Source organism: Embiotoca jacksoni, unplaced genomic scaffold (genome assembly GCF_022577435.1).
Source record: "Embiotoca jacksoni isolate LCO1_2020_lvr unplaced genomic scaffold, fEmbJac1.0.p SCAF_11, whole genome shotgun sequence".
Lineage (NCBI taxonomy): Eukaryota > Metazoa > Chordata > Actinopteri > Embiotocidae > Embiotoca > Embiotoca jacksoni.
In genome coordinates, this window is record NW_027185241.1 from 15,243,389 (window position 1) to 15,270,584 (window position 27,196).

The 27,196-nt window shown below is 42.5% G+C and overlaps 1 protein-coding gene across 3 annotated transcripts in view; it reads left to right on the forward strand.

Moving 5' to 3' along the window:
• The first annotated feature begins 2,758 nt into the window (after positions 1 to 2,758).
• The window catches only part of znf407 (zinc finger protein 407), a 153,149-nt gene continuing 128,711 nt past the window's right edge, over positions 2,759 to 27,196 (forward strand). The window contains exons 1-6 of one of the 3 annotated variants that reach the window (XM_069143325.1): positions 2,759 to 2,846; positions 3,308 to 3,812; positions 3,941 to 4,047; positions 6,615 to 7,333; positions 7,586 to 9,790; positions 17,848 to 17,962. In XM_069143325.1, the coding sequence (XP_068999426.1) occupies positions 6,682 to 7,333; positions 7,586 to 9,790; positions 17,848 to 17,962 (2,972 nt within the window). In that variant the 5' untranslated portion in view covers positions 2,759 to 2,846; positions 3,308 to 3,812; positions 3,941 to 4,047; positions 6,615 to 6,681. Of the gene's footprint in view, positions 2,847 to 3,135; positions 4,048 to 6,614; positions 7,334 to 7,585; positions 9,791 to 17,847; positions 17,963 to 27,196 lie in introns of those variants that run through there. The other 2 variants (XM_069143324.1, XM_069143323.1) reach the window with 2 other exon arrangements.

Below are 27,196 nucleotides of genomic sequence, written 5' to 3' on the forward strand. Positions count from 1 at the left end.
GGGGTAAAGTCTGCTACTCTGAAGCTGGATACCTTATCGTTGCATAATATTCATCTCAACTATCTTCAACAGTTGTCTGGGGCACAAACACATACAGTCAAAAGTAGAGAAGAGGAGTGTGGGGAAGACATTTGGGGCTCAAACAGTATTTCTGTTGTGATAGACAACACGGTCACTGTGATATTCCCACAAGCTCCTTCCAAACGACTTATACGACTAACGAAGTCTTTTACCCACGTGGAGGTTGGAGCTACATTTGTGGGACTACAATAACATTTCCCCCACATTTGTTTCATTTCTGCCATGCCAAAACGTTGATAACCATGTCTGATTGGCGGCTATAGTTAACTGACAACTTGAAGCACTGATTGCTAACAGAGAACATTATACACCGATGGGTTTAATCTTGTTTTTAAAGTCCCGCCAGAGCAAAACATGTGCTTTTAGCTATTCCTTGTGATTAGCTCCTGAGTTTAAAGTTACTGGCGGTAACCAAAAACCTTAATAAACATGATTAAGGAGTAATTGTATCCAAAGGATTAAGGAACACAATGTTTTTTTTAATTAGTTTTTTTTTATAGAGGACATTTTGTCATGTGACAGAAAGAGATTCAAACAATTCCTTTCAGGTTCTGCTGTTGTGTTGGATCACCATCACGCTGTCCGGGCTTACTGTGTCTGGCACTGAGCAACGCAAACATGTTGTTCAAAAGCAAGCACGTCTCCACCCATGGAAGTTAGTTTATACAGGCTGTATCCCATGTATTCAACATATTAGGGATTTATTGCAAACATTTTTGGAAATTTATTGCAGAAAGGGAGTGTAACCTGGTTTTAATCATGAGCGCATTTTTTACTGTAAATTGATGCCAGAAAGTTAGGTACATGGTCTTCTCTGAGCTAATGAAAACATACAGTATCAGAGCTAGATTTAAATATACTGTACTTATATAAAATGAAGACTGGAAATCAATACCAGTAACATATATGTAGTGGCAGTTCTGAAGATCTATTTTTTTATTCACTTTTTGTCTTTTAAAGTAAAACTTTAAACATAAGTGCAAAGAGAAAGGCCCTGAGGCAATGTCCACTAAAGCTAGCCTCTCCTCTTTTAATAGACAACTAATGGAGAAAAATGAATGATGAATCATAATGAAAAATGGGGGGTAGTGAGGAGGGCATTTGTGTTTCAAACCATCCATGTCACATAATTTTGACTGTGATTAATTAAAGAAAATGATTGCAAAAGTAAATTGTGTATTCATTCCAGGGGGTATCATTTATCACCTCCTGACCTGTCAGACTACTTAATCAATTAATGCCCATGCATTAATCCATCTTCTGTCTTTCCGTAAAGCTAACAGTGGGTGTCAAATGGAAGTGGTGATTCATCACAGGCTTACCATTTCAGTAAAAAAAAAAAAAAAAAAAAGAAGAACATATACTGTCTCTGTGTAGACCGCATGATGAACCTGCCATATTCAGCAGTTTGAATTTGATCTCCGTTGTTTTTGTCTATTCATCCACAGAGGAAAGTAGCGAGGTAGCAGCATTTACACAAACACAGTACATACCTACAATTTTGATGTGCTTGTACTTTACTTTACTGGAGTATTTATTTCCATTTAATGCTGCTTTAGGGAAAGATTGTACTTTCTATTGCATTACATGTATTTGACAGCTTGAGTTTTAAGATGAAGATCTGACACAACAAAAGCTTTTAAAACACAACACATTGTTAAAGATTAAACCAGTGGTTTCCAACCTATTCTGTCTTCTGACATCTTACAAAAACAAAGAGTTCGTCGGGTCACATTTCAGATGTCCATGAGTTTTTATGGTTTTATTCCAATACATGTTTAAATGATCCGATATGTGTATAGATTAGAGAAAAAGTCAAAAAACTGAAAACAGATTTGTGTGTCTGAATGTTGTTTTTTCTTCTCCCAGAAAAATCATCTGAAGACCCCTCGGATTTATTTCCCTGAATATGAATATAAAGTAGTTCAAAGTAGCTCCACCTGCAGCAGCTACAAAAGTAACATGCTGCTTACAGACTGATGCTTCAGTATTAATAATCTAATGCTTTCACATATAATCATTTATCAGTCAGACGGGCCAAATCAGAACTTTTACTTTCATACTTTAACTGCATTTTGCTGCTAATAGGCTGGGTCCTTTTTTGAAGTAGGATTTTTCATGAAGGACTTTTACTTGTAATGGAGTATTTTTGCAGAGATGTGTTGCTGTTTTTACTTAAGTAAAGAATCTGACCACCACTGATTTTCATTCACAGCTAAACACATATTTTTACCTAAACTATATGGCAACATTCGTAAAGAGAGATCTTTTTTCAGAATTTTATGTAGTTAATATTAGTTTTTTTCCCCTTTTAACTTGAATCAAAAGCAAAATTCACTCATTAGTATGAGACTAATAATGCAAATGCAATATTGTACTACATGACTACACATTAACATGTCCTTCCAGAGGGGAAATATTGCTGCTTGCAAATTGTAAACCTACAACTTATTAGACTTTTTTTTTTTTTTTTTTATTCAACAGAAAACATTTAATTATTTTTCATATACCACGATATTGAATAACGGCAACGTAATAAATGTTCAGCAGTCACCAATTTCAACCCGCTACCTTCGAGTCGTGGTGTAAATTTGTTTTTCCCACGGAACCAGAACGCGTCACGTGATCAGATCAGCTGATGTAAAAAAAAAAAAAAGAAAAAAAAAAGAAGCGGCGGACTCTGTGACGCATGGCTCACGCTACGGTACGCCATTTGTGTCTAGCAGCAAAAAGCGCGGACAGTGGAAATAGTCCTACAACAAGAGGTAAGTTTCATGAATATTTGACTGCGCTCACTAGTTTTGACTGGAGTCGCTTCCGCTCGCACCGTACTGAGCCCTCCGGAGAGTTGTTAAGCAACGTGTCGACGGGACACGTTACTGTTTCAGGGGTCGACGTTAGCCTCCTTTTGGGGCCTCTGTGCTGCCGTCGTTTTCCAAGCCTGGGAGCGCGCTAAGTCCCGCCCTCACCGCGCCGTGATTGGCCATCGCGGCTGGCGCAGCGGTTTGATTGGACGCGCTTGCGCGTATATCAAAAATACGGGTTGGGGGAACATGTTGCTAGTTAGCAAGTTAGCAACGGATACACAGCGGCAGAGCCACAACAGTTTAACCTCATTTGTGTCTCGGTGCGAAAAGTGTTTCTGACACGAAAAAGAGTTTTCTCGGAGAATCGTACACGGCAACAGAAACTGTTAGTCGCTTCTTCTTTTTTTTTTTTTTTTAAGTGTCCGACGGTTGGTGGTCAAACAGCTGGAGACGCGTCCGGACAGTCGGCACCAGAGTCCGCAGCTCCAAGTGTCACAGAGTTGTGTCCGGGATCCGGGTCGTTTAACTTTGCACAAAGAGGGAGATGCGGCATCGATGAGGTCTCAACAAGCAGCAGCCTCCCGCTCACATAGTCTCCGACCCCGTGATCTCAGTCAGGACGCGTTGTAGTTCACTTCACAGTTACACGTGTGTTCAACGCAACAAAAAAATAAAAAATAAAAAAAATGGGGGGGTCAGCGACCTGAAGTCATAAGACACCGTCTCTGGAGGACATGTCGTTGATGGGCTCCTACTGCTGTTAGTCCTGCAGTCGTTTGACCAACAATACACAGTAGACGGAGACAGAGAGCCCAACGAGCTGCTTCTCAAAAGTTAGAAACGTGACGTCTGCACGGACCTCAACATCTGTCTGAACCTGATCATGTTTATCTCATCTCAATATCCTGACTAGTATAGCCTAAGGTATCGTGGTGTATGTATATATTGTATTATTAATGACAGCTTTCTATTTTCTTTGATATTTATTTTTGGATTTGTCCGTATAGTTACTCATCTTTTCTTCTTTTATGTCTTGACCTGCCTCTGAGAAGCTGATTGATCGAGTCCCCTGTGGATTAATGAAGTCTTGTTTTACATGAACATTTGCCAGCACACATAAGATGAAGCTTGCTTCAAATCAATAAAGCAGGTAGTCAAGGTAAAGGACAATATTGATTTCATGTAAAGATCACATTAAGGCATGTTAAGATGGGTGTCCTACCTTGCTTACTAATTTGTGTCTTGATGTATGATTTGTTTTTTTTTTTTACCCACACCAAAAGTCTGAATATCTGTTTTGGTTGGTTCTTAAAATGACAACACTGAAAAATCACAAATCTACCACTACACTATTTAAGGCTTTTAAAAGTTTAATCTCTGGTTACCAGATTTCTTCTACTTCACTTAAAGTCCACAGTCTTTATATGTGCAATGCAGAGTTCAAGTTTCCACATCCTAGTTGTGTAAGTTACCAATTTGAATCAGGATGCGCATTCAAACTACTTGTGATGTCACAAATCCTGCTTGCAGGTACATTTCCTTCACCTCGACCTGGATTTTAGGTGAAGGCAGATACATCTTTCAATACCAGCATATAAACTTTAAAACAATCTCCAAGGATCATGGACCTGAGAGCTTAATGCACTGCTGCTTGAGAAAACAGTCCAAATAGACAAAACGCAAGCAAATTAAGAAAAAAATTGTCACCAATTGGACAATATAGCTGCAGCATTTAGAAAAAAAATATTCAAATATACAACCAAATACAAAAACAAGCCCCAAAAAGCACAGAAAAGTGATGGACACGGCTCGGACAAGCTTGTTGTTGCAGTTTTGTGACTCATGAATAGTCGAGTTCAGTAATTTCATGGGTTATGAAGCGTTGCAACAGATTGTCTCAGCCACGCCCATCACTGGTGTTGTTTCTGTATTTGTTTGTGCTTTCTGTGTTTGCGGCTCATCTCTATATTGGTAACATCCTCTGCAAACTAAATATGAATGCCTGTGTTGTCAAATTGGTGAAGTTTTCTTGATTTACTTGTGTTTTCTTAGGCTTTAGTGTGTGAAGCTCTCAGAGTCACTTATTTAACTGTCAAACTAGCAAACATAAGTTATTTTTTTTTACAGTGAACATCAAACAACTAAGAGGAGTAACAATGAGCAAAGCAGTAAAAGTTCAAATGGAAGTGAATTTGACTTGGATAGGCTGCGGCACTGATAGAGAGGGGTAGACAGACAGACACTTTATTAATCCCGCAAGGGGACATTTTGTAAAAGGTTAAGGAAGATCTGAGAGGTATGGAGGAACCAGATGGCAATTGAAGATGAGCAGTAGAATCTTGTATTGAACCCATTAATGAACAGGGAGCCAGTGGAGGTGGATGAGGACAGGGACTTATGTGGATGGTGGGTGATGATATTAGCAGCAGAGTTTTAAATGAGTTGGAGCTGATGGAGAAGTTCATTGGGAACACTAGAGAGGATGGCATTGCAACCATCAATGCAAGATGTTACCAGGGCGTGAGTAAGGACTGAAGGGCTGCGCCAAGAGAGAGAATTTAATCTCATATATTATTAAAAACAAACAAGTTAGATAGTCTACATTGAAAATACAGGACCCAAAGCACAGCCACAGTGCAACAGCAGTGAGGACACGCGTAATGTCCAACTGAGGATGAACAAGGTTAGAAAACTACAACAAACACAGCTTTCTCAGTTTAGGCCTGGGCTGTGGCTAATGAAACACAACTCCACATGATGACTAATTACCCGGACAAGTAAGAAAGACTGGGGGATGTTCTGGAGATTAAAGAAGGTGCAAGAACATCAGTGTGCTACTGAACATGGATATACATACAAACAAAATGACACAAAAGTGCAAGATTCAATTTTGCCTGAGAAGATGAAAAGAGGCCTGATGAGTGCCGGTAGCACTTTCTTTGGTCAGATGGGGTCCGACATGTTTGTGAGGTGAGGACCCGACCAGGACTTCCACAGTGACAACACACTGCCAACCATGAAACATGGAAGTGGGGATGTGCTTATTTGGGGCTTCAGTGCAAAATGTGTAGAGGAGAGGGTTCAAGTTCTAATGACTAAATGAAAACATGAATCTCTAAGGATTGATGGTAAAACTTACCTAACTTATCTAATCTGTCCTTAAAAAAATATGACATCCAAAGTAGTCATGTATAGAGTCTCATTATCATTAGTGAGTCCATACACACTTGTGTTACACTGAGGCTGTACTTGGAGGCCTGCATTTTCATTGAAGTATTGTAAGATATTACATTTTTGAATCATGCAACATTTTGGTGATATTACACAAGGCTGTACTCTGTTTTGCTGTGTACAGCAAAAATACATATGCTGAAACTACTGTAAATGTGTGAAAGATTAAAAACGTGTTTATTCAAATGATGTATACTCCACTACATGACTGATTTAATTGGACTTTTCTTTGGTCGTAATAAGCAGCGGACAGTTTGTACGTTTGATGCTTTAACTTACAGTTTGCGTATAGAAGCACTAGATGGCGACATTTACTTGTGCTTGGTCAGACAGTGTTGCAGAAGGATCTCTTTTCAGAAGCCTGTGGTTATTTAAACAATTTGTTTCTAATGCACCCAGCTTGTTTATTGAATCCTTATTTCAAACACTGAACTTTGTTTTTAGTGAATCAAAGATGACTGATATAAGTTCTGTGTTGTTGTTTTTTTCCCCCAGGATTTTGAGCCAGCGTTGATGATAGCTATCAACCTCACTGTTGTGTGTAATCATAGCAGGATATGATATGGATGAAACGGTGATATCAGGAGAGGTGGCTGTCGAGGACAAAGTGCCTGAAAGTGACACTAATAGTGGGAAGGTGCAGCCAGATGATGTGGAAATGGAGGAAGCTGCAGGAGGCTCACCCAGTCGGACCGGTGAGCCTGATGAAGCAGATCAGAAACTCGCCGAGAAGCCGTGGCAAGTCTCCGTACCCGAACATGTGGATAACCTCTGCTCAGTTTGTGGCTTCTCAGCCAAATGCCCAAGATCACTGAAGATTCACTATGCACGAAAGCACGGAAAGACCTCCGATAAAGCAGCAAAGCCTTCGGAGAAAAGTGAAAACACTGACGAAACCCAACAGCAGGCAGACACGGAGGCAGAAAGCGGTGCTGAGGTTAAACAAAACCATGAGCCTGATGTGGATGAAGCGACATCAGCAGCCGGTGACGGTGGCATCAACACAAAGAGTTTAACTAAAAAGCAAAGTGTGCTGGACAAACAGCAGACGGATCAAGAAGAGGTGATCCCTACTCAAGAAAGAAGAGTGAGCAAGCGAATTCCAAAACCGAAGATTATTTATTCCTGCAACTACTGTGGGCAAGAGTTTAGGGACAAGTCTCCTCTAGATGTTCACATCCAGAGATATCACACCAAAGACACCCCATACACATGTAAGTAAATCGTATTTCCTGGTGAAATCCAGTCACACACTAAATCCATGTTATTTTTAAGATATTATAGTTCGGTACACCGTTGAAGTTTCATCAAAATATTTATAGCTTTACAAATGCATATTTTACATATTTGATAGAATGGTAACAGATATTTTAATGTCAAATTCTAAAGTCTTTCTTTCACTATTTCTACATCTGTTGTTTAAAAAAAAAGACCTGGAAAAAGTGTATCTTTGAAATGTCTTTCAGTTGATGCTGATGAGATCGTGGATAAAAAAGAGGAAGCTGAGGATCCAGGCAGCACCGAGAAGGCCGCTTCGGCACGAGTGGCACCCAAACGGACACTCAGCAGGTTCCAGCTGAAATGTGCAAACTGTGATTTTAGGGTCAGCACGGCTGCGCTGCTGGAGAGCCACGTTCGTATCAAACACCCGGACCAGGAGTGGTCCCGCTGCAAATTGTGCAACTTCTTTTCGGCCACATCTGAGTGGATGGAAGCTCACCTGTCCTCAGAAAGCCACATCCAGCAGCAGAATGGACAGAAGAGCTCAGAATCTTCCTCATTTGATATGTATGTTGAGAGTGTTAGCAGAGACAGTGTTGCGGATGGTGGTATTATAGAGGACGTTGTTCACGTGCCTGGTGAAGAAGGGATAGCTACCTCCACAGAAGGAGAGCAGGAAGCTGACGAGGCGGCGGAGGCGGCCACAGCTGTGTCAGTTGAGGAGGAAGATCCAGAGCTTGAACCTCCCAAAAAGAAAAGAGGAAGACCAAAGCAAGGGTCTACGACCACTTGTGGATACTGTGGCCTGGTGGTGTCCAACGCGACCAACCTCAGTGTTCATGTTCGCCGTAAACACAGCAAAGATTACGGCTACAGTTGCACTCTGTGCAACTATAGCTGTGTGACCAAAGGAGACATGGACCGTCACTGTTTGACAAAGAAACACGTTAGCCGTGTGGAAGAGTGTACAAATAATACCCCAGTCACCAAACAAACAAGTGCATCGCTGCAGGAACCTGCAAGTACACAAGCTCAAGACCCCAAAACACCCTCGCAGACCTCCGACAAAGAACAGGAACCTGACAACACAGCTTCCAAAGAACACAGTGGAGAGGAGCAAACTCAGTCAGACACAGGCCAGAAGAAAAGTAGATATGACTCTGTTAATGCTTGCAGCCTCTGTGATTTTGTAGCTCAATCAATCCCTTCCCTCCATCTTCATGTCAAGAGAAAGCACACCAGAAACTATGAGTATGTCTGTTTAGCATGCAGCTACTACGCCGTAACAAGCCGGGAAATGTCTCGCCATGCCAACACAGACAAGCATAAACAGAAAAGCCACAAATATCTGGAACAACAAGGGAGAGAAGGACGGACAGCTTCAAAGCAGAAGGAGATTACTGAGCTTCCTGAGATGAACCCCAACCTGGAATGTGAACCTGTGAGCCCCACCGAAGTGTTTGAATCTTCTTCCAGTGACTGTCAAGCTATGGAAAGCCAGAATACATCTACGTCCCCTGTCACCACGGAGCTTGTTAATGCTGACAGTGCAGATGAACAACAAGCAAAGGCTATTACACCTCCAGCTGGCGATGAACCCGATCCGACCAACGAGACAATTGGGCTAACGGCAGAGTCTGAACTCCAGCGGGCTCCGGCAGAACCTGAACCTTCGGTGGATCAGTCTGCACAGCAGGAGAGCGAGGAGGAACGGGGCAGACAAGCAGCTGATGAACATGTAAAGTCAGATGTGAGGACCGGAGACACACAGATGTCCAAAGCCCTCCCCTTCGATGTCTGCATTGTATCCGTGAAGGCTCTTACGGAGCAGGAGCAGGCGCTGCAGGAAGGTCTGGCTCTGGAAGGCGAAGCTGCCGTGATATGTTTGACTGGAGGATTGCCAGTTTCACCTGGTTTGCCGTCTCCCAAGTCCGCATACATCAAGAAGCTCAAACCCAAGGAAGTGAAGATAAAGGACGAAGCCAAAGGAAGCAATTCTCGCATACGCTGCGAGGACTGCGGCTTCATGGCGGACGGCGTCAGCGGCCTCAACGTCCACATCTCAATGAAACATCCGTCCAAGGAGAGGCATTTCCACTGTTTGGTGTGCGGCAAGTCCTTCTACACGGAGAGCAACCTTCACCAGCACCTGACCAGCGCCGCCCACCTCCGCAACGAGCAGAACAGCGTAGAGGAGCTGCCCGAAGGGGGCGCGAGCTTCAAGTGCGTAAAATGCACCGACCGCTTCGAATCGGAGCAGGATCTGTTCGTTCACATCAAGGAGAAACACGAGGAGCTCCTGAGGGAGGTCAACAAGTACGTGCTGGAGGACACGGAGCAGATCAACCGCGAGCGCGAGGAGAACCAGGGCAGTGTGTGTAAATACTGCGGCAAGGTGTGCAAGAGCAGCAACTCCATGGCCTTCCTGGCACACATTCGCACACACACCGGTATGTATCCTGCTTTCTGCTACTCACTCACTCTTCCTCTTTCTGCTTCTCTCTGCATCTTACTCACACGTATAGAAAGTGTAGATTTGCGACAAAAGATCGAATAGTTTCTGCAGCTTTCATCTTGAAAAGTAGGTTTTCCCACCTGTTAACCGGTGCCTGGTAGTAACGCACAACTACGAAAACAAACAACGGACCTCATCTCAAACATGACTGAAGACATGCGTCTCATTCACTTTGTCAAAGGCGAGGATTTTCAAAGTTTAATGACATTTGTTGAGTTTATTGTGCGAGTTTTTCTCTGTTTGTTTGTTTGTTTGTTTGTTTGTTTGTGTGTGTGTGTGTGTGGCGGCGGTGCCGTCTTCTTCAAATAATGGTCAGGTAGTTCCGGCGATTATCAAATAAAATGTCCATCCCTAGTGTACATGCATCAATGCAGTATATGCTCTGGATAAAAGCAGGTCATATAATACATCATTTTCCATGTGGTAGTAAATAAAGAATGTGAACTTAAGTAGCCCACCATGAGTTTTTTAATACACTACAGGACAACAGAGTCTTAGGAAGTCATAATGCTGTAGATAGTCAGTGCGTACCTCATCTCCCCACAAATATTTGAATTATTAACTTATAATTTAGATGCTTAGGCTTGCAATTTATGAACTTATTGAGTAGAAAGAAAACTTTGGTTAGAAACCCATAAACATATAGATACACACACACCTCAATAGTTTTACAACTTGTGCTGCATTCATTATTAAACCTCCTGTAATTGATTTAGATTGTTATTGTGCGCCTTATGATGCCTTTTACAGTCTTTTGAGGAACACATTGAGGTTTACCCCAAAATCTAACCCTAACCCTAATCTCTCGGTGAGGCTGCTCAGCTATTAGGCCTTTGTTTTTAGCGACAACACTATCAAGTGGGGAGATACAGCCTCTCCTTTGGCAGCTCAGGCTAATGTTAAGGCTGCTATCTACTTCAGCCAGGTAATAGCTGTTTCAGTAGAGGTGAAGGTAAAGACTGATTGAGCTTCAGACCAGCAGGAGAGACGCTAATGGACCCCAGATTGGGATTCCCTGAGCAACGCTTGGTCAGAGACATGTGCGACTCATAATTGATGTGTCCATTACCAAGACTCAGTTGTAATTATAGTCAATAAGTCTCTGTAAATGTGTTAAAGCTTAGGCTAAAAGCATTGGAGGTCCAAAGAGAGGTGGGCTAATAATTTAAAATAATCAATGCAGACGTATTCAAAGCCTTTAATTTCCCTCGTGTCTGTACGTCCATGTTTGTGTATATGTGTGTTAGCGCGCGTATGCCCGGTGAGTGTGTGTATATGTCAGCCTTCATGGCTAGCTGATTATCCTCAATCCATTAAGATTTATCTTGTCATTTATAATGCAAATAATGCTGCGTCGGTCAGGGCTTCGGCTGGGAAATGTCCGGCAGGTTAAGAACACGGGGCGCTCCATTACTTTTCCCTGACCATGTGTATTAATTGCTTTTAAAATCAACTTAATGCAGGAACGAGATGTGAGGGCGCCATCAATAAATGCCCCTCTCTGCCTTCTATGGTCCATCCCCCCTTTCAGCCCAAACTTTAATGGGACTTTAATTGAAGTCCAGGCTCTGTGTGTACATGATTGTATGCGTCTTTAAGTATAAAGCGTCTGTGGAATGGGTGATAAAATGGGATGGTTTCCACTTTCAGACTCGGTGGCAGTGGATGGTTTGTGTGGGTGTTGTAGTTTTGTTGTAGGTCCTGTTAGAAAACGCTTATTAACGATAAAGATTATATTCCCAACATTTCCTCACTAAATACTGTAGTGAAGTGAACTGTTATGTCATCATAAACCCATAAAGGAATTTCAGCAAAGAAGTAAATAACGCTGCAGTAAAATATGCTGGTATGCTTTTAATTTAGTAGAAGTATCGTCAAGGAATTTTACAGTTTATTTACCTTTACAGAAAAGGAATTTGTTCTGGTGTGCAAGCCAGTCACCTTGTGTGCCAAAGTCAGATTTCTTCCTGCTCAAAGGAAATTGCTGAAAGGTGTAAGAATTGGAGGTTAAAATCCTGATGATAAATGTTGAGCCCCCACTCTCTTCTTATTAATGGTTCGTCTATACGTATTCATAATTCTACCCTCTGTCATAATTCTTGAGTTTTGAGGTCACTTACTTAGTGTTACTTAAGAAAATGAAAGCTTTGACACCGAGGTCCCAACAGATGGCAGCAAGTCAAGGGCGCGTGCTGAGGTTTCAAGTGATGAACACTTCATTTTTGAGGTTTACTTCTGTTTTTTCAACAGAGTTATGTCCTTGTTTATGATATTACATTTCCACTCCCCTTTATGCTATCTTGTTTGCAGAAAGCACCTATTCCTCTTCATTTTGACAACATATGTCAGTTGTTATTATTGCTAAGTTCCCTCATTACAGTGAATTATTCCCCTTTTATGTGGTGGTCATTTATTCTGGGAGTTTGTTTGTGGGGCTGTGGAGCAGCACGGTGGGGGTCTGCCAGTTTCTGAGCTGGGAGCACATCCAAATCCTTTTAATTAAGACCTAGTTTTTATTCACTTGATTAATCAGTGAAATCAGGAGACGGTAGTGGGAGGCTGCACACAGATTTGTCAATTTGTCCCTTAAAGGAAACACGCACACGTGCTCGCATTTTGCCAATGAGGGTGCAGCTGGAATTTGCATTTTGAGGTAAATTGGTCACTTTTTCACCGGAGTGAGCTGTCTGACCTCAGACTGAGCCTTAAAGCAATGGACGCGCATGCCATGAATTCATGTTAACACACAGGATTTGATGTGTTCTCCCAGGAGAAGCTAAGAAGCAAAATGATAAATGCTCCACTGGCCTGCCTTGTGTCTGGATACTTTAACATTTTATTTAACTTACAAACATGATCTATTTTATTGACGACGGTTCAACCAATTTGGACTTCTGAAACACATTTCAAAGTACTTTAAATCCCTTGAAGTTATTAGTGTTTTCCTTTTCCTTTTTTTTTCTTTTAACAAACACAAAAGCATTTAAAGGCATCTTCGGAGAATATTAGCGCTTTAAATGAATATGAAATGTCTGCCCTCCGAGACATTGATGAAGGATAATGGTTGGCGCTCTACATATATTTTATTTTTAGCCAAGTCCATTTTGCAACCAGATCCAGACCCAAACAAGGTAGACCAAAAATAGGCATAAGAGGGTACGTACAAAATGCTAATGGTATACCAACGGGGATTTTCAGGCTGAAGGATGAGATGGTGCTTTATTTCTACACTAACCATCACCATCACCGTCACTCACGATCAAACTAATCGGTAAATGAAGTGTAGACAGATGGAGAAAAGCAAGTGTTTGAAAAGGTGACAGCCGAGTCAAAGTGAAAACAGAAAGCAGACTGAGGAAAGACTGAAGTATTTACAGCTCTAGATTTAATTGCTGCTTTTTCCATGCCAGTGCTCCCTGCTGCAGCACAGTGGAAGCACTGGTGCATAAGTGAATACAGAGTGAAGTGTACTGGCTTTCAGAAGTGTTTGGTGCAGGACCATAAGAAGACACTGGTGGACAACTTGTGTCCCAGGAGAATTGTTTGAGACCTGAAAAAGGCCAGAATTGTACAAGGATTCACGCGCTTTTTAAAACACTTTCCAGAGTATAGCAGAGAAAGTAAGTCCCTTTGCTGAATGTTCAGACCACAACTGTGACCAGCAGTTTTTAACTTTGTCCATTTTGCTGAGTCCGCATCCTGACAAACACGAACCAGCAGCTTTTCCTAAAGGCGTGCCGATTTTCACCTCAATCTAGGATTAGAAGACAAAAGTTTCAGTATTGCAGAATGCAAATATGGCTGCCAGCATCCAAATGATTATGAAGCAAAGATGTTTATGCTGATTTCTCTGCATACCTGTTCTGGTGCAGACAGTGAATTGAATGGGTCAGATGGCAAACAACAGTTTTTCATAAATCTGATTCTTAAATTAAAAGAGCTTGTGGAGTACGGTTACAAGAACGTTTCAGACCTGGAATGAAAAGAGGTTACAGCCAGAGCTGATGAAAGAATGAAATCTTAAGAAGATACTGCAGATCTCAGGACAAAAAAAAAGTTGATTTCAGGTCTTCAGATTGAGTCCTTTTTTTTTTTTTTTTTTTTTTTTTAACGACCATACAGTATATATATATATATATATATATATATATATATATATGTATATATATATATATATATATATATATATATTTGGGCCTGTTTCCAAACGAAGCATTTCTTACTGGATGTTGTAAAATAGAAAGTCCCTTTGATTCAGTACGCTTCACTGCTCATGCCTTACCTGGCCTTTGGAAATGTCTTTAGCCAATCACAAGCCTTCAATTTCTTGGCTCAACCCGACAAACCAGGCAACAGCACACTCGTTTTTTTTTAATCTTACTAGCATGTTTATTCATTATGATGAGTACTTCTCAGTTTGTGAAAGCAATCTGTAAAACCTTCTGTTGGTGTGGAGGAAACTTTCCAAAGTTTGGATGAATAACACTGATGATGTCATCAGGATCATCTTGACTTGTGGGCTTGAGACTTTAAACAAGTTTACCATTAGGCAAGGCCAGGAGGTCTAATGGAAGTTGCTACTGAGTTACATTATGGGAACTAATGTTTTTTGGTGTCTAAAATATAACGGACTGAAAGTCAAAATATTTCAGACCCTGTTGCCTCAGTGTTTTGTTTTTTTAAATGCCTCTCTTCTTTGTCTCCAGACTTTATGGAAGTGCAGCACCAAATTGTTCAACTGCCCCTTTGATACAGCCACATATTTTAAATTTTATTTATTTAAGATGGTTCACAGATGCCATCAAACTTTGTGCTTGCAAGCAGTGAGAAGTGCTTTTCTCTCCCTCCAAAATTCTGTTGCTGTATATTTTTCACATTTTAGTGTTGATGGGATCAGGTGACATTTTCCTATAAAGAATCCTGTTTCATATTTCTTTGACTTGTGGCACGATGTTCTAATCCACTCACTGTAATGAAAGAAACATTTATTTGAAGGGTTAGGGTTATTGAAAACAATCGGTCAAATTGTATATACCTGCAAGACACAGAGGAACTGGGTACATTGGAGTGCAATCACAAGACGTTTATTGATATGAAAAATTATGATCTATTATTCTTTTCCTCCAAAGCTAAAAGTTGAAGCCGAGGCTCTGACAGGAGTGTGTGACATGTGCACGACTTGAGACATCACGTTGGTGTGTGTGTGTGTGTGTGTGTGTGTGTGTGTGTGTGTGTGTGTGTGAAGTGAAACATTGCTTGAGGTTCCTCTCCCCTCTCAGGAAATGAATTAGTCATTCCCTGTCTCATCTGGGATGTGAGGGAGCCACATCGCCCCTATGTGGATGGCAGTATTAATTTAACATGACACTGCATTGATGGTCAATTTCAGTTTCACGGAGGCTGTTTAAGTGGAGTGGTGGAGTATTAATGTGATAAGATGTGAGAACTGAGGGACGTTACATCTCTCCCCTTTCTGCCATGTTTCATACTCAGCCAGCCATCTGGACAAATCAGCTCCACACACGCCTCTCTCTCACCTCAACTTTAGGTTGTGTGTGTGTGTGTGTGTGTGTGTGTGTGTGTGTGTGTGTGTGTGTGTGTGTGTGTGTGTTTGTGTGTGTGTGAGAAGCAGAGAGGGATGATTGTCTCTGCTTCTGTTTGTCGAAGGGTGATTATGTTTTGTGAATATAATGTGTGTGTCTGTATGCACATGCATAGGTGTGAGGTGGGGCTCTGAATCCCCATGTAGGTGTGATGGGTGGGTGTGGTGTGAGTGTGTACGTCTGTCTTTTTGGTTTTTATGGGTGTTGATGATTTTGTTGTGTGACTTTTTTTTTATGTGTGTGAAAGTGTCTCCTCTTGTAGGTGTGAAGAGCGTAGTTATGTATAGCGATATTATGTGCTTTTCTGCCTTTATTTGTTCTTGTGTAAGTGCCTTTGTGACTATGTGTATAGTCTATTGTACTGAAGGGACATGTGAAATGAAGAGGCTGGCTTTGCTGTTGCCCATGTGTGGACCCCCTCCTTCCCCCTCCCCCCTCCCTCGTCCCTTGTGTTTATGGGCCTTGTTAGCACAGGCTTGCCTTTCAATCTTCGTTACCGGCGTAAAATTCAATGTGTCGTACTTCCAGCTCACAGCAAGTGAACCGTGCATGAACGAATTAGTAATCTACACAAAGTGCTTAATCAAATCAGCAGCTGCCCCTGGAATAAATATTGTAGAACGTCTTGGGATATTCACTGGGAGAGGGTGAGGGTTTGCTCAAAGATGCGTACGTGGATATCATACAAGGCTGCCACTTAGATTAGAGTGTTGCACTGTGTCATGCTGGCCTAAATTTGGCTCAGCCCGCTGAACGTAATATTCATTTTACTCTCCCAAATGCATTTGTTTTATTTTTGTGAACTGTAGACTTTAGGAAATGGTTTGACTGAATTAAAAAAATTTACAAATATTTTTACAGGGACAGCTCACTTAAAAGTAATTGCACAGAAGTTAGCTTGTTGCTAATTTGCATCCGTTATCCGCAGGCAGGTAGACACAAAACAACCACAAAAAGGAAAATGCTTCCATAAAACAGCACAATCCAAATTGTAAAAGTCCATGTGAGATGATTAAAATCCAGATGAATAAATACAAGGCTATTATTGGTAGTGACTTTCGTCCTGACCAACGTCCGTATATAAACGTGGATGTCACTTTCAGGTTTGAACAATGAGGCCAATGTGTTCATTCCTGAAACTGCAATACCACTGTGTGCCGCTAGGGGTCGGCTCCAAAAAGGCTCTGGCTCCATAGACTCCCATTCAACTTCTCTCATGGAATACAAAGTCAATACATTTTTATGGTGTTGCGAGCTAAAGTCACTCCTTCTTATCAGTCATCTGAAAATAATCCCGTCATTAATTAGAAAATACATCTCAAAAAGCAGTGTTTTTGGGGGCGTGTCTGTTCAATTGACAGGCCTGTGGCGCAGTCAGGTTTCTGCTGTAGGTGGGTGGGACTTAGTATCGTTAGGTTCCCAATCAGATTGAGTCCGAACCACCACTTGCTACTTCCCAGCTCGTCCAAATATGGTCACTTCCGGCTCTCAACCACTTCGAGCTAGCAGGATGGCGACGGTTTCAAAACGGCAGTTCACAAACCAATGAGTGACGTCATTGTTGGTTCTGCTTGGTGCTGACTTAAACTAAAGATGGAGGCTACTTTTAATCATTGCAAAGCTTATTTGAGTTTCTAAGGTGTACAGTTCCACTTACCCACAGTTTAAAATTTGTTGTGTTGTGATATGTTATAATATATAACTGACTGTGTTGTGTAACTATTTTTAAATTGCCAGATTATTTTTCTTTTATTCTGAAGGACCCAGTTTCCCCCCTTTAAATGATAGAGGTTTGTACCTCACACAGAAAGCACAGGCATCGGCCCTCGCTGCTCTGCTCTTAAATGACGAATAGCTGGGAGAGGTTTTGCCACTCTCTCAAATGCTACCCCGCCCTCTGGACTTATTAATGACAATAATTAGGGAGAAACCTCCCTGCGAAGCCCGCCAGAGTGATTAGCGCTTTAATGATGGAATGGGAGGTAGTGAGCGCACACAGAATTGATTTACGTATTCGCCCTGACCTTTGGAATCCAATTTACGCATCCACAGGCAAAGGAAGAGTAGGTAAGAGATGAAGGAGAATGACAAGGATAGATGGAGAGTGAAAGAAGAGCTGCTTGGCACTTGGAGTGTGACTGTAGTTTTTATAGGGACTGCAGTAAGGGCATCTGTTTCTCTAATTCTGAAGTCATTTTGGGGCTGTGAAGTAGATTGAAGCCCTCGCACAGAACTAATAACAGTCCTCCATGCCTGGCATTGAAAAATGATCTGTGATGTAAACTAAGATTTCTGCCCAGAAGTCGTACAGTTGTGTTTTATTAAAATAAAATAAAATAAAAATTCCTTCTTTCAAACATCACATTATTGTTGCATCTGATTTCTACAGGATCCAAGCCCTTCATGTGTAAGATCTGCAACTTTGCAACGGCTCAGCTGGGAGACGCCAGGAACCACGTGAAGAGACACCTCGGCATGCGAGAGTATAAATGCGACATATGCGGGTGAGTGACAAGGACAAGCATATTTTAAATTAAAGGCGATAGAAAACACTTTCTTTGAAGGCAAGGCCAGATTTGATTTGGGAGAATCAACAGTGTCAAGGTGTCTTACAAAGGCTTTGCTTACACACGTTTGGGGACAAAGGGCGGTCAGATCATGAGAGAACTGGCCATTCAACACAAATATCTGGGTTTTTCCATCCTATAAAAACTGAAGGATTCAGAGTCAATTCAGCCTGCTGAGATAAGTCACAGCCAAAAAAAGAAGCATTAAGTGTCTCATATTTATTTGGGAACAAATTTAGGGATAGTTTAGAAGGACTGTTTTATAATTTACAGATGAGCTGCCACAATTTTCAGGTTGAGAGTTGAAACTGAGACGGCTATTGAGTGGTGTGTTCCTCCCGTCAAGTGTCATCTGCTAATTATCTATTGTACAGCCCATTTTAAATTGCATTTGTCTCAGGCTAATTCATAATTCAAGCCAATTTAACCCTGCCTGGCCATAATAAGAGGAGCGGAATAGGTTTGCCACCAACGTGATGCAGATTCCTTTTTAAAATTGTCAGATGTCAATCTGTAAAAAAAAAAACTTCACCAGCCCGAATGAGCTGATAATCCGCTGAATTTCGTTAGTTGAATCATTAAATGATTTCTTTTATAGGAACATTTTAATAGTTATTGTGCTACTATTTATTGAGGCATTAAAATAGTCAATTTAAAGGCATTTACATTGACAAAAAATGGCAGTGATATAAAAATAACCCAAAGAAGCAGTGTTAGCCTGAATTTAATGTGTGAATAAACCTACTCTGACCTTGAAGTGCCCCCAGGCCTTTCTAAAAAAGACATAATTCATCGCTGCTTGTCAACTTTTTTCAAGACAGAAAGGTAAAAGAGTTTATTTAAACCTCTTCATCTTTTCAGCTATACAAATAATCCTAATTGGAAGTTTATGTAGGCAACCAGCAGCCTATAAATACCCAGTAGTGCAAGAGTACAGTTCTTATGGCAGTACCTTGTACCCCCTACATGTAGACCATATGTTGTGTTGAGCTCCTTTCATTCCCGTGGTAGACCTCCTCACTGCCTCGCCATGTTCATATGGACGTGTTAAACTGTTTAACATGCAGTCGGGGAATACAGTAAATTGTGGGATTTCCAGCCTTGTGCCATCGAGCTGTTGCGGCTGCACATTGGCTAAGATGAAGACATATGTGGAGTTATTAGTTTCTCCCTCTGTGATTCTGTGTAAACCGTTCCATTTAGTTCAGTCGCGGGACGATTTTGTTCCTCCAAAGCCTGAGCACAGCGAATGTGTTTATTTGCTCCCGCTGATGTTCGCAAACATATTACAGCAGGAGCAAACAAGCTTTGGTTTAAACACAGCTTCTCCTTTAATGAGAGGAAAGGCTCATGGTTTACAAGCCCTGCAGCTGAAAACCCCTCTTCTCCCAAGTGTTGCAAAATGTTCTGGGCTTTGACCAAGTGTCTGGCTTTACATACATACACACACGCATATATATACATACGGAACAGTTCTCCAATATGCCTTTAAATGGGACTACTAAATACAACCCCTGGTTTCACAAATCATGCGGATGGAGGAGCCGTATGCTGCCAGTGCCAGCCACTGGTGACAAATCGGCCCTGTGTGCTTTCTGTACTGACTGATCACCGGGCCATCCCTCCTCTTGACTAAAGAGCAGCAAACACAAAGAAACCCCCAGAAACACCCTCATTAAGGCCAGAGCCGTACATACACATAACCCGCTCTGCCTTCCCAAACTTTCCACGTTGGATGACGTGTCCTTAATCTGGATCTAAAGCACGCTGCTAATGGATGGCCGTGTTTCAGGTATAATGTGTAATGTGATTACCCGTTTTGTTTCGGGTGACCTAGAAAAGTGAGATTATATTGCGATTAAGCTTTGCGTTCTGCTGCAGGATACTAATGACGGCAACCACAAAAGGTTTTTGGGGATTTTTACGTGTAATCACAATTTATCATGTCAATTAACACAACACTGTGTTTGGGCTGCTTTTTTAAAAAAAAAAAAAAAAGTGGTTTCATTAATTTATTTCATGCTTGCAGAAGCTTTGGCCTCCATGTGGCACAGAGTTTCTGGGTTAAGTTCATTGCCATTTAGTTTAGCACATCGTGTGCTTTTCTTTCCCTTTAAAATAAAAACTAAATCTCTCCTCAGCGCCATCGATTGCCGTGTTTTCCTTGTTAAAGTTTCAGACTGGAAGATCACCTCAGCTCTGACTCGAGTGAAGGAATGGATGCGCTGCTCCTTGGCTGTCCACCTCACTTTAGCTTCAGCTCGCTGCTCTCTTTTCCGGCGCAGGGGGAAGTTGTTGATAGTTAAAGATCATATTGTTGTGGCATTTAATTAACAAATGCAAATGCAGGGCCAGGACAGATGGGAACCCTTGACCATGCTGCCAATCAAACCTGAGTGTGCTGGTCAGGGCCTCCTTCATCATGGCTTCCACTTTATAGGCTTTCTGCCTCACTGTTTCTTCTCCGCATCTGTTTGTCTGCAGCTCTATCCATCTGCCTGTTTTTGTCTCTATTTAAAAAAAAAAAAGAAAAAAAGACAGGTCTTAATTTGCCTTTAAAGAACTCTAAGTTGTAAAAACAGCAGAAAAACACAATTTGGCTTTTAGCATGCAAGATAAGATTTCTCATATTTAATTGGTAAAAAAATAAATAAAAAAAACCCTCCTCCAGCGTGTGAAGCGGCAGATTCTTGCATCTCCTCCTGGTGTGTTTTGTCCACAGTGGGGCTCGACCACTTAATGAGCCTCCTCCTCCTCTCCTCCATCATCTTGCAGAAAGGCCACGGATTCAGCATTTCCACCCTCCCGCTCTCTTGTCCTCCCCAAAGATGCAACGGACATCCAGTGCTGTTGTAGGTGTTAAATTATGCATAAACAGTCTAAATGCTGTGAGGCATTGGTTTAATATCTCAGCCCGAGCCTTGGAAGTATTAACACTATCATGGATGTGGATTGTCCTCTTGTGGACTGCCGTTTTTATGATTATGGGTCATAAGCTGCCCGTTTCTTCGTGTCTATTCAGAAATTTGAAGAAAGCTAAAAAAAAAAAAAAAAACGTTTCTTTTTCGCAACACAAAAAGTTTGCAACGTGCTAAAGTTTGTCGTCTGTGTGGAGGAGGCTGCACTGTGTTTCTTCTCCCTCCCTCCCCTCTTGACTTAGCGTTGGAGAGAGTATATATAGTCATGATTTCATGTTGGGTGTTGTGTGTGTGATTTGACTGTTAACAGGATGGGGCTGGCTCGTGTCAGGGTTTTTATGTCCCCCCTGTCTTGTGAGATTGTCTGGTCTGTTCCCAGAATAGCCCATCAGTTCCGCCCTGCGTGGCTCATCCGCTGTAATGTGCCTTAATGCCCGGGCCTGTATGAGTAGTGTGAGGCCTGGCAGTGACAGTGGAGGAGCATCTTAGCTCGCTGCTTATCCAGAGAAAGCCGTCACTTAACTCAGCCCCTCTATTGTCTGTCCACACCCCTCTCCTTCTCCCCTGACGCGATTCTCTATAATCCTCCAACCGATTCTGGTTAGAACTCCCCGAGAACTATTTTTATGTTTTTTTTTTTCTTTTTTTTTTTTCTCTTCCTTCCTCCCATTTAAACATTAATGGTTGTTGCAGATGAAGAGAGGGATCCCTACGAGGATGATTATAATGTCACTCTGCTGATCTCCCGCCGCCCTGAAATAATTGTACATCATCGCTTCATAACGTGTCAGAAGGACACGTTGGTGGCGTGCAATTAAAACCGCAGAATATAATACACCAAATTACTGCCTGTCAGGCCTACGAACAACACACTCGGTATTTGAGTTACACTTAATCATCACGTACATTAGCGATTTTGCTAAGATCCCCCCCTCCCTCCCTCCCCCCGCCGCCCTCCTCCACTACCCGCTCTTACAGCAAGGCGTGAAACACACGGCTCCTTAAAGGCTGCTGAGGGATTGTGTTGCGTGATACAACCGCTCCAGGATAGCCAAGTACTTATGTCAGAGAGACCTTTTGAAAACTCATTATGCCCTAAATGATTTACTTGTTCGTGACCAAGAGCGTGTACTACTGTACCTGTTGGCAGAGATTCATTAACACACAACAATACACCTTTTGGTTTCTCTATATTTTACTGATGTTGCTATCAACCTTCAGGTGCTTGTAAATGTGCAGCTGAATGCGTGTTCCTCCAAATTATTTGTGTCATACCTAAAAGTTGGCGAACTGACTTCGACCCAGGGGTTGTGCTCTCCTCTGGATCATGAACATCTGTAAGGATAAGAGGACTGCTTTCTGTTCATATGCGTGTGTGCTACGTGGAGTTCTTATGGTTTAGAGCCGTCTGATACAATTTCTGCTCATTAGACGCAGCGCTGGCTACTTACTCCCATCGAGAAGACGTATAGATGTTTACTGCTGCGGACACTTCAGAGTCTCAGCCTGGGAACACAGTCCTTGTCAGTCAGCGTAGAGCCCCTTCACCAAAATAAACACATTTTGCTCTGATACATTTAACTAAATTTAGTGCGCCATTATCGGAAATGAAATAAGTAACGCTAAAGGTCATTTGGAAAATAATGCAGAAAGGCTGGTCTGGAAAGGTTAAGTATGTGACGGAGCTGTTCTGACGATAACGAGGGCTGCGTATGGCTCGGAGAGCTCTGCGTTCTGGTTTGACTCGGCACTCTGCGATCGCTCTTTATGACCGAGACAGCTTTACAGCCCGTTACCCCCCATAACACGATAAAGCGCAGCATAATGGATTGGATGTGTTTAGTAGCCTTGGGCTGATGTTTGTAAAATTAATGTTTTTTGCAATAGAAACACACTCATGCACAGGCACACATGCACCAACAGAGGAAGGGAGGGCAGAGAGAGAAATCTGGACGGCATCGATGTATCAATATAAATCCACCAGCGTGCAGTTTTACTTTTTATACTTGTTCCGAAGCTGAATTGTCAGACTCTATTTCCTCAGAAGTAATGTGTCCTCACAGGTATCTCTCAGCTGAAGAGATGACAACAAACATATGGCTTCATTAGTTCAGTTTGTGTTCCAAGGCTTAACACTCAGCAAAAAGGCAATGAATGCTATTAAATTTGTGTTTCAAATTACGCAGCACAAAGTACTTGAGGGAGATAAAGTCTGTTTGCTCGGTCGGTCGCACGATGGTGAGAGGAGGCTTTTCGAGGAGTTTGAATGGGACTCCACTCAGCATCTCTGAGCGCCGGAGACAAAGAGAGAAATCTCTGTCAGCACATCAGTCCTATTAGGTTTTAATAACAATCTCATATTCTTTAGTGGGCCCTCAACAGGGGCCTCGGGGCTTCATAATCAAACCATTTCCCTTTAATCAAAGACAAACCAAAACAAACACTGGGCCCAGACACTAAACGGCAAGATCGTGTTAGGCCAGGGAGCCAACACAGCACATAGGCTTATGATAGTAAGTAAGTTATACTACTCTCGAGGACTGTCAAAGTTAAGAGGCTATTGTCTGCACCAGGCATGATCTCTGTGGCTTCTTTTCTAAAGCATTAAACTTCTTGTGGCGTCAGCCTGTCTCAGCTTTGGCTTTTGTTAAATCTGAACTTGGAGCACAAAAATGAAGAGAAGGAGAAATATTTGTCTTACGAGACCCTTTTAATTTACCTTCCAAAGATTAATTTCGGCTACCAAAAGCGAATTCGGCAGCAAAACACGAGTAAAAAGACTTTCCGCACCTAACCGAGACAAAAGATGAGCAAACTTTATCCGATGAAGTCGTTGAATTATTTTAAAAACGTTGCTGAACAATCCGTTCTATAGAGCTAATCATGTCATTGGTATATTGTAGGAAGGGGAAAAAAACATAAAGAGAGGGACGTTAATGAGTGATTAACAACAGCAATTAAAAGATGAAGAGGAAGGCAGATGAAAAAAGGGGTGTAATTAAAATATCAGCCCTCTCATTGTCAGAAGTGCGAGTGTCATCCATTGTGCACTTATTAAAAAGCCGGGTGGATGGCGGGGGGGCGAACGGCGCTTAATTCCAGCAGCCCAAAGTGTCTGGTAATCTGCCCATGGATGGAGCTGCGAAAAGGCTGTAACTCATGTTTAAGTGTTGGGGCCGTGTCATTGCAGGTTCACAGTCATGCATTTCTGTGTTGACACCCATCGGGGCAGGGGATATTTGGCAGTCAGGAGTAATTTAACTTAATTAATGGGATGCATATTTGATGGAGGAATAAAATATCCCGGCTCAGCAAAGTGGAAAAGGGGAAAGATTTAGTGGGAGTTAAAGGTGGAGGGGAGAGTAATTTGTGCATTCAGTTACCGGCTGCTTGAGAGACAGAGGGAGAGAGAAAAGGAGAGAAGGGGAAGAGAGAGGGAGAGAGAGAGGGAGAGAGAGAGAGAGATAGATAGATAGATAGGAGAGTGCGTCAAGGCTGATAAAGATGGCAACCGGGAGAGAGGAGGAAGCGGAGGGCAGGATGAGAGATGGATGGTTGACACAAAGCTGAGCTGATGTGTAGAGGGGAATGGGCTGTCCCTCCATTGAGAGGGCCATCAGACTGACAACGCTTGATTTAATTGATATCAGGACTGCGCCCCCTTCTCACCGCAAACAGACACATTACGCTGGTTTGCAAACTTGTGGCGGAGCTGCCAGGGGTCTTTTTAATATTCATGAGAGGGGCTTTTAAGGGTGTACGGCGATGGCCTCCTCCCTGTGCCGCCGCCGCCGCCTGCTTCCCAACATGTCTTTACTACCAACACACACACACACACACACACTTTACCTTCCTCTCACTCACACAGCAGACACGCAACACGCTGGTTCTCCCAGACAAACCTCCTGGCCTGACGAAAAGCTGTCACGCTGCTCTTAATCTTCCCTGGCACTTTTTAATTGACTTCCTGTAGGTATAGATTATTTTCATGGCGAGTCTGCCACCGAGATGTTTGATACCATCCCGGAGACTGGCATCTGGGATGCTTGTAGCTCACCGGAGATGACGCTACTGTCTCTGTCTCTGTGTCTCTCTCTCTCTCTCTCTCTCTCTCTCTCTCTCGCTCTCCTTCTCCTGTTTCGTCTCTCTCCGCCTGATGGCCAGACTTATTGGGGGAACAGGGGAGTGGTAAAATGCAATCAGTCATTGCCATCATCATAATTGAGCTGATGTACCTGCTGGGACTGCTGGGGAAATGTTAGCTTGGGTGGAAGGGAGGATCTTTGTGTCTGACTGAAGCTGTTAGGGGCATTCGACCGATGCACAGGGCAGGTATCGGCCTTCTGCTAAGAGTTGGACGTCAGCCAGCGTCTGTGCTGTCCAGCTGACATGACGGATATGATGTAGTTTCTTTGATTACGTACTGTATTTATTGTAGAATTAATCAACACTGTGCTGCCTGTCTGATGTAAGCCCTTAAGTGTAATGAAACCGCTTGATCAGATTCCAAATCATTACCCATAGATTATGATTATGATTAGTTGTTAGGTCAGGTTAGGTTCATTTGTAGAGCCCACGACTACTTAAAGTGTCTCAATGAGCTTTACAAACCCACAATCAGCAGTTTGAACAGAGCCAAAACTCTCAAAGAAGACCAGGAACCATGTATCAGACGGCTGGGTGTGCGATAAGAGTCAGAGGTAGAGAAAAGATCAGTTCCAGATCAAGTTACAAAACAATGTGAGAAGTCTGGAAACAAATCTGAGACTATAACAGGTTTCATTTACCAAAGTCTATTGTCCTGATGTTGTGACTGAGCCAGTTTCCACCCTCACTTGGATGAAAATCTCAGAGAAGCACTGAGTCGTTGTAAGTTTTCAAATATTTTGGCCCTGAAAATACTAACATTTAAAGTTCTCCAATACTAACACAAACTGTCAGCTGTCAGTGGCTCCAGTCCAGAAAACATTGTTCAGGATACAGACCTTCATCTTCATCGGTACGCCAAATATCGCTCTCACTTGGTGCATCACATGTGGTGTGGCCCACACACGCTCATACCAGGCACACATGGCCTGCGCCTACACACTGCCATCTATTTACACATTTGTCACACACGCACACACACACACACACACACACACACACACACACACACACACACACACACACACACACACACACACACACACACACACACACACACAAACTTGCCTCTTCTGTTTTGATAAAGGCCTGCCGATACTACATCATTATTTAAACATGAGTGCTATCTTTAATATCTTGTTTGTGGCTCCCAAATGGGCTTCGGGGGGCTCGCAAGGATCCATTTAAAAAAAATAAAAAAAAGTAGTATTAGTATCGTAGAAAGAGCGTGTGAGTTTCAAAGGCTCCACTCTCAACAGGGACCGTTATGTGATTATCAAACAAACAGCATGAACATCGGACAAAACTGATCTCGGATGAGGTTTCTTCGACCTTGGACTTCATATTCGCGTTCTATTTTCCGTCACGGGTCTATTGAGGGATTAAATCAACTGTATAATCTGTCACATGTTATGTTTAACACTCGTTTCTGTGGGCTCACTTGTTAAATTCGGCCCTCCTGCTCTGCAGCCCATCGTTTGGTAGCATCCTTCAGGCTTAATATCACAAGATCCCCATGATTCCCAGATTTATGAAGTGATATTGACCATTGTCTATGCGAAACGGATAATAAGCTATGATGAATGGGTGACATTAGTGATGAAATTACATCAACCTTAACAGGCTATTGTATTAACACACCTAGCCGATCCCACTCCTCCCCACTGCCCGTTTAATTGATTAATTGCTGACGTGGATGGATGAGGCGTTGTGGGTCCTGAATCGGTGGCTGATTGCTAGTCAACCATAAACAGGAGCAGCCACAGTGGGCCCTCAAGGGCAATATTCATGCTCCCCAACCTTATGGTGATTCCTTATCCAGCTCTGACAAGAGGAAAAATATTCGGCCATAAAAATGCTGGTATCACCGGGCTGACATATAAAGCCCTCTGTCACTCGCCCTCCCTCCCTCCCCCCTCCCCTCCCCTCCTTCGTGCCTGCGTTGCGTCTCCTTTAGCTCTGAGTCGCTCAGCACACCCGTCGGACTCTGAAATCACCCATCCTCCTCTGCATGTGCAGCTCCAGTCCCTCAGGTAACCCCTGCGCCTCCCCAGCTTTAAATATGAGCAAATAATAGCGGAGTGAGTGATGCTGCCTGTGTCCTTGA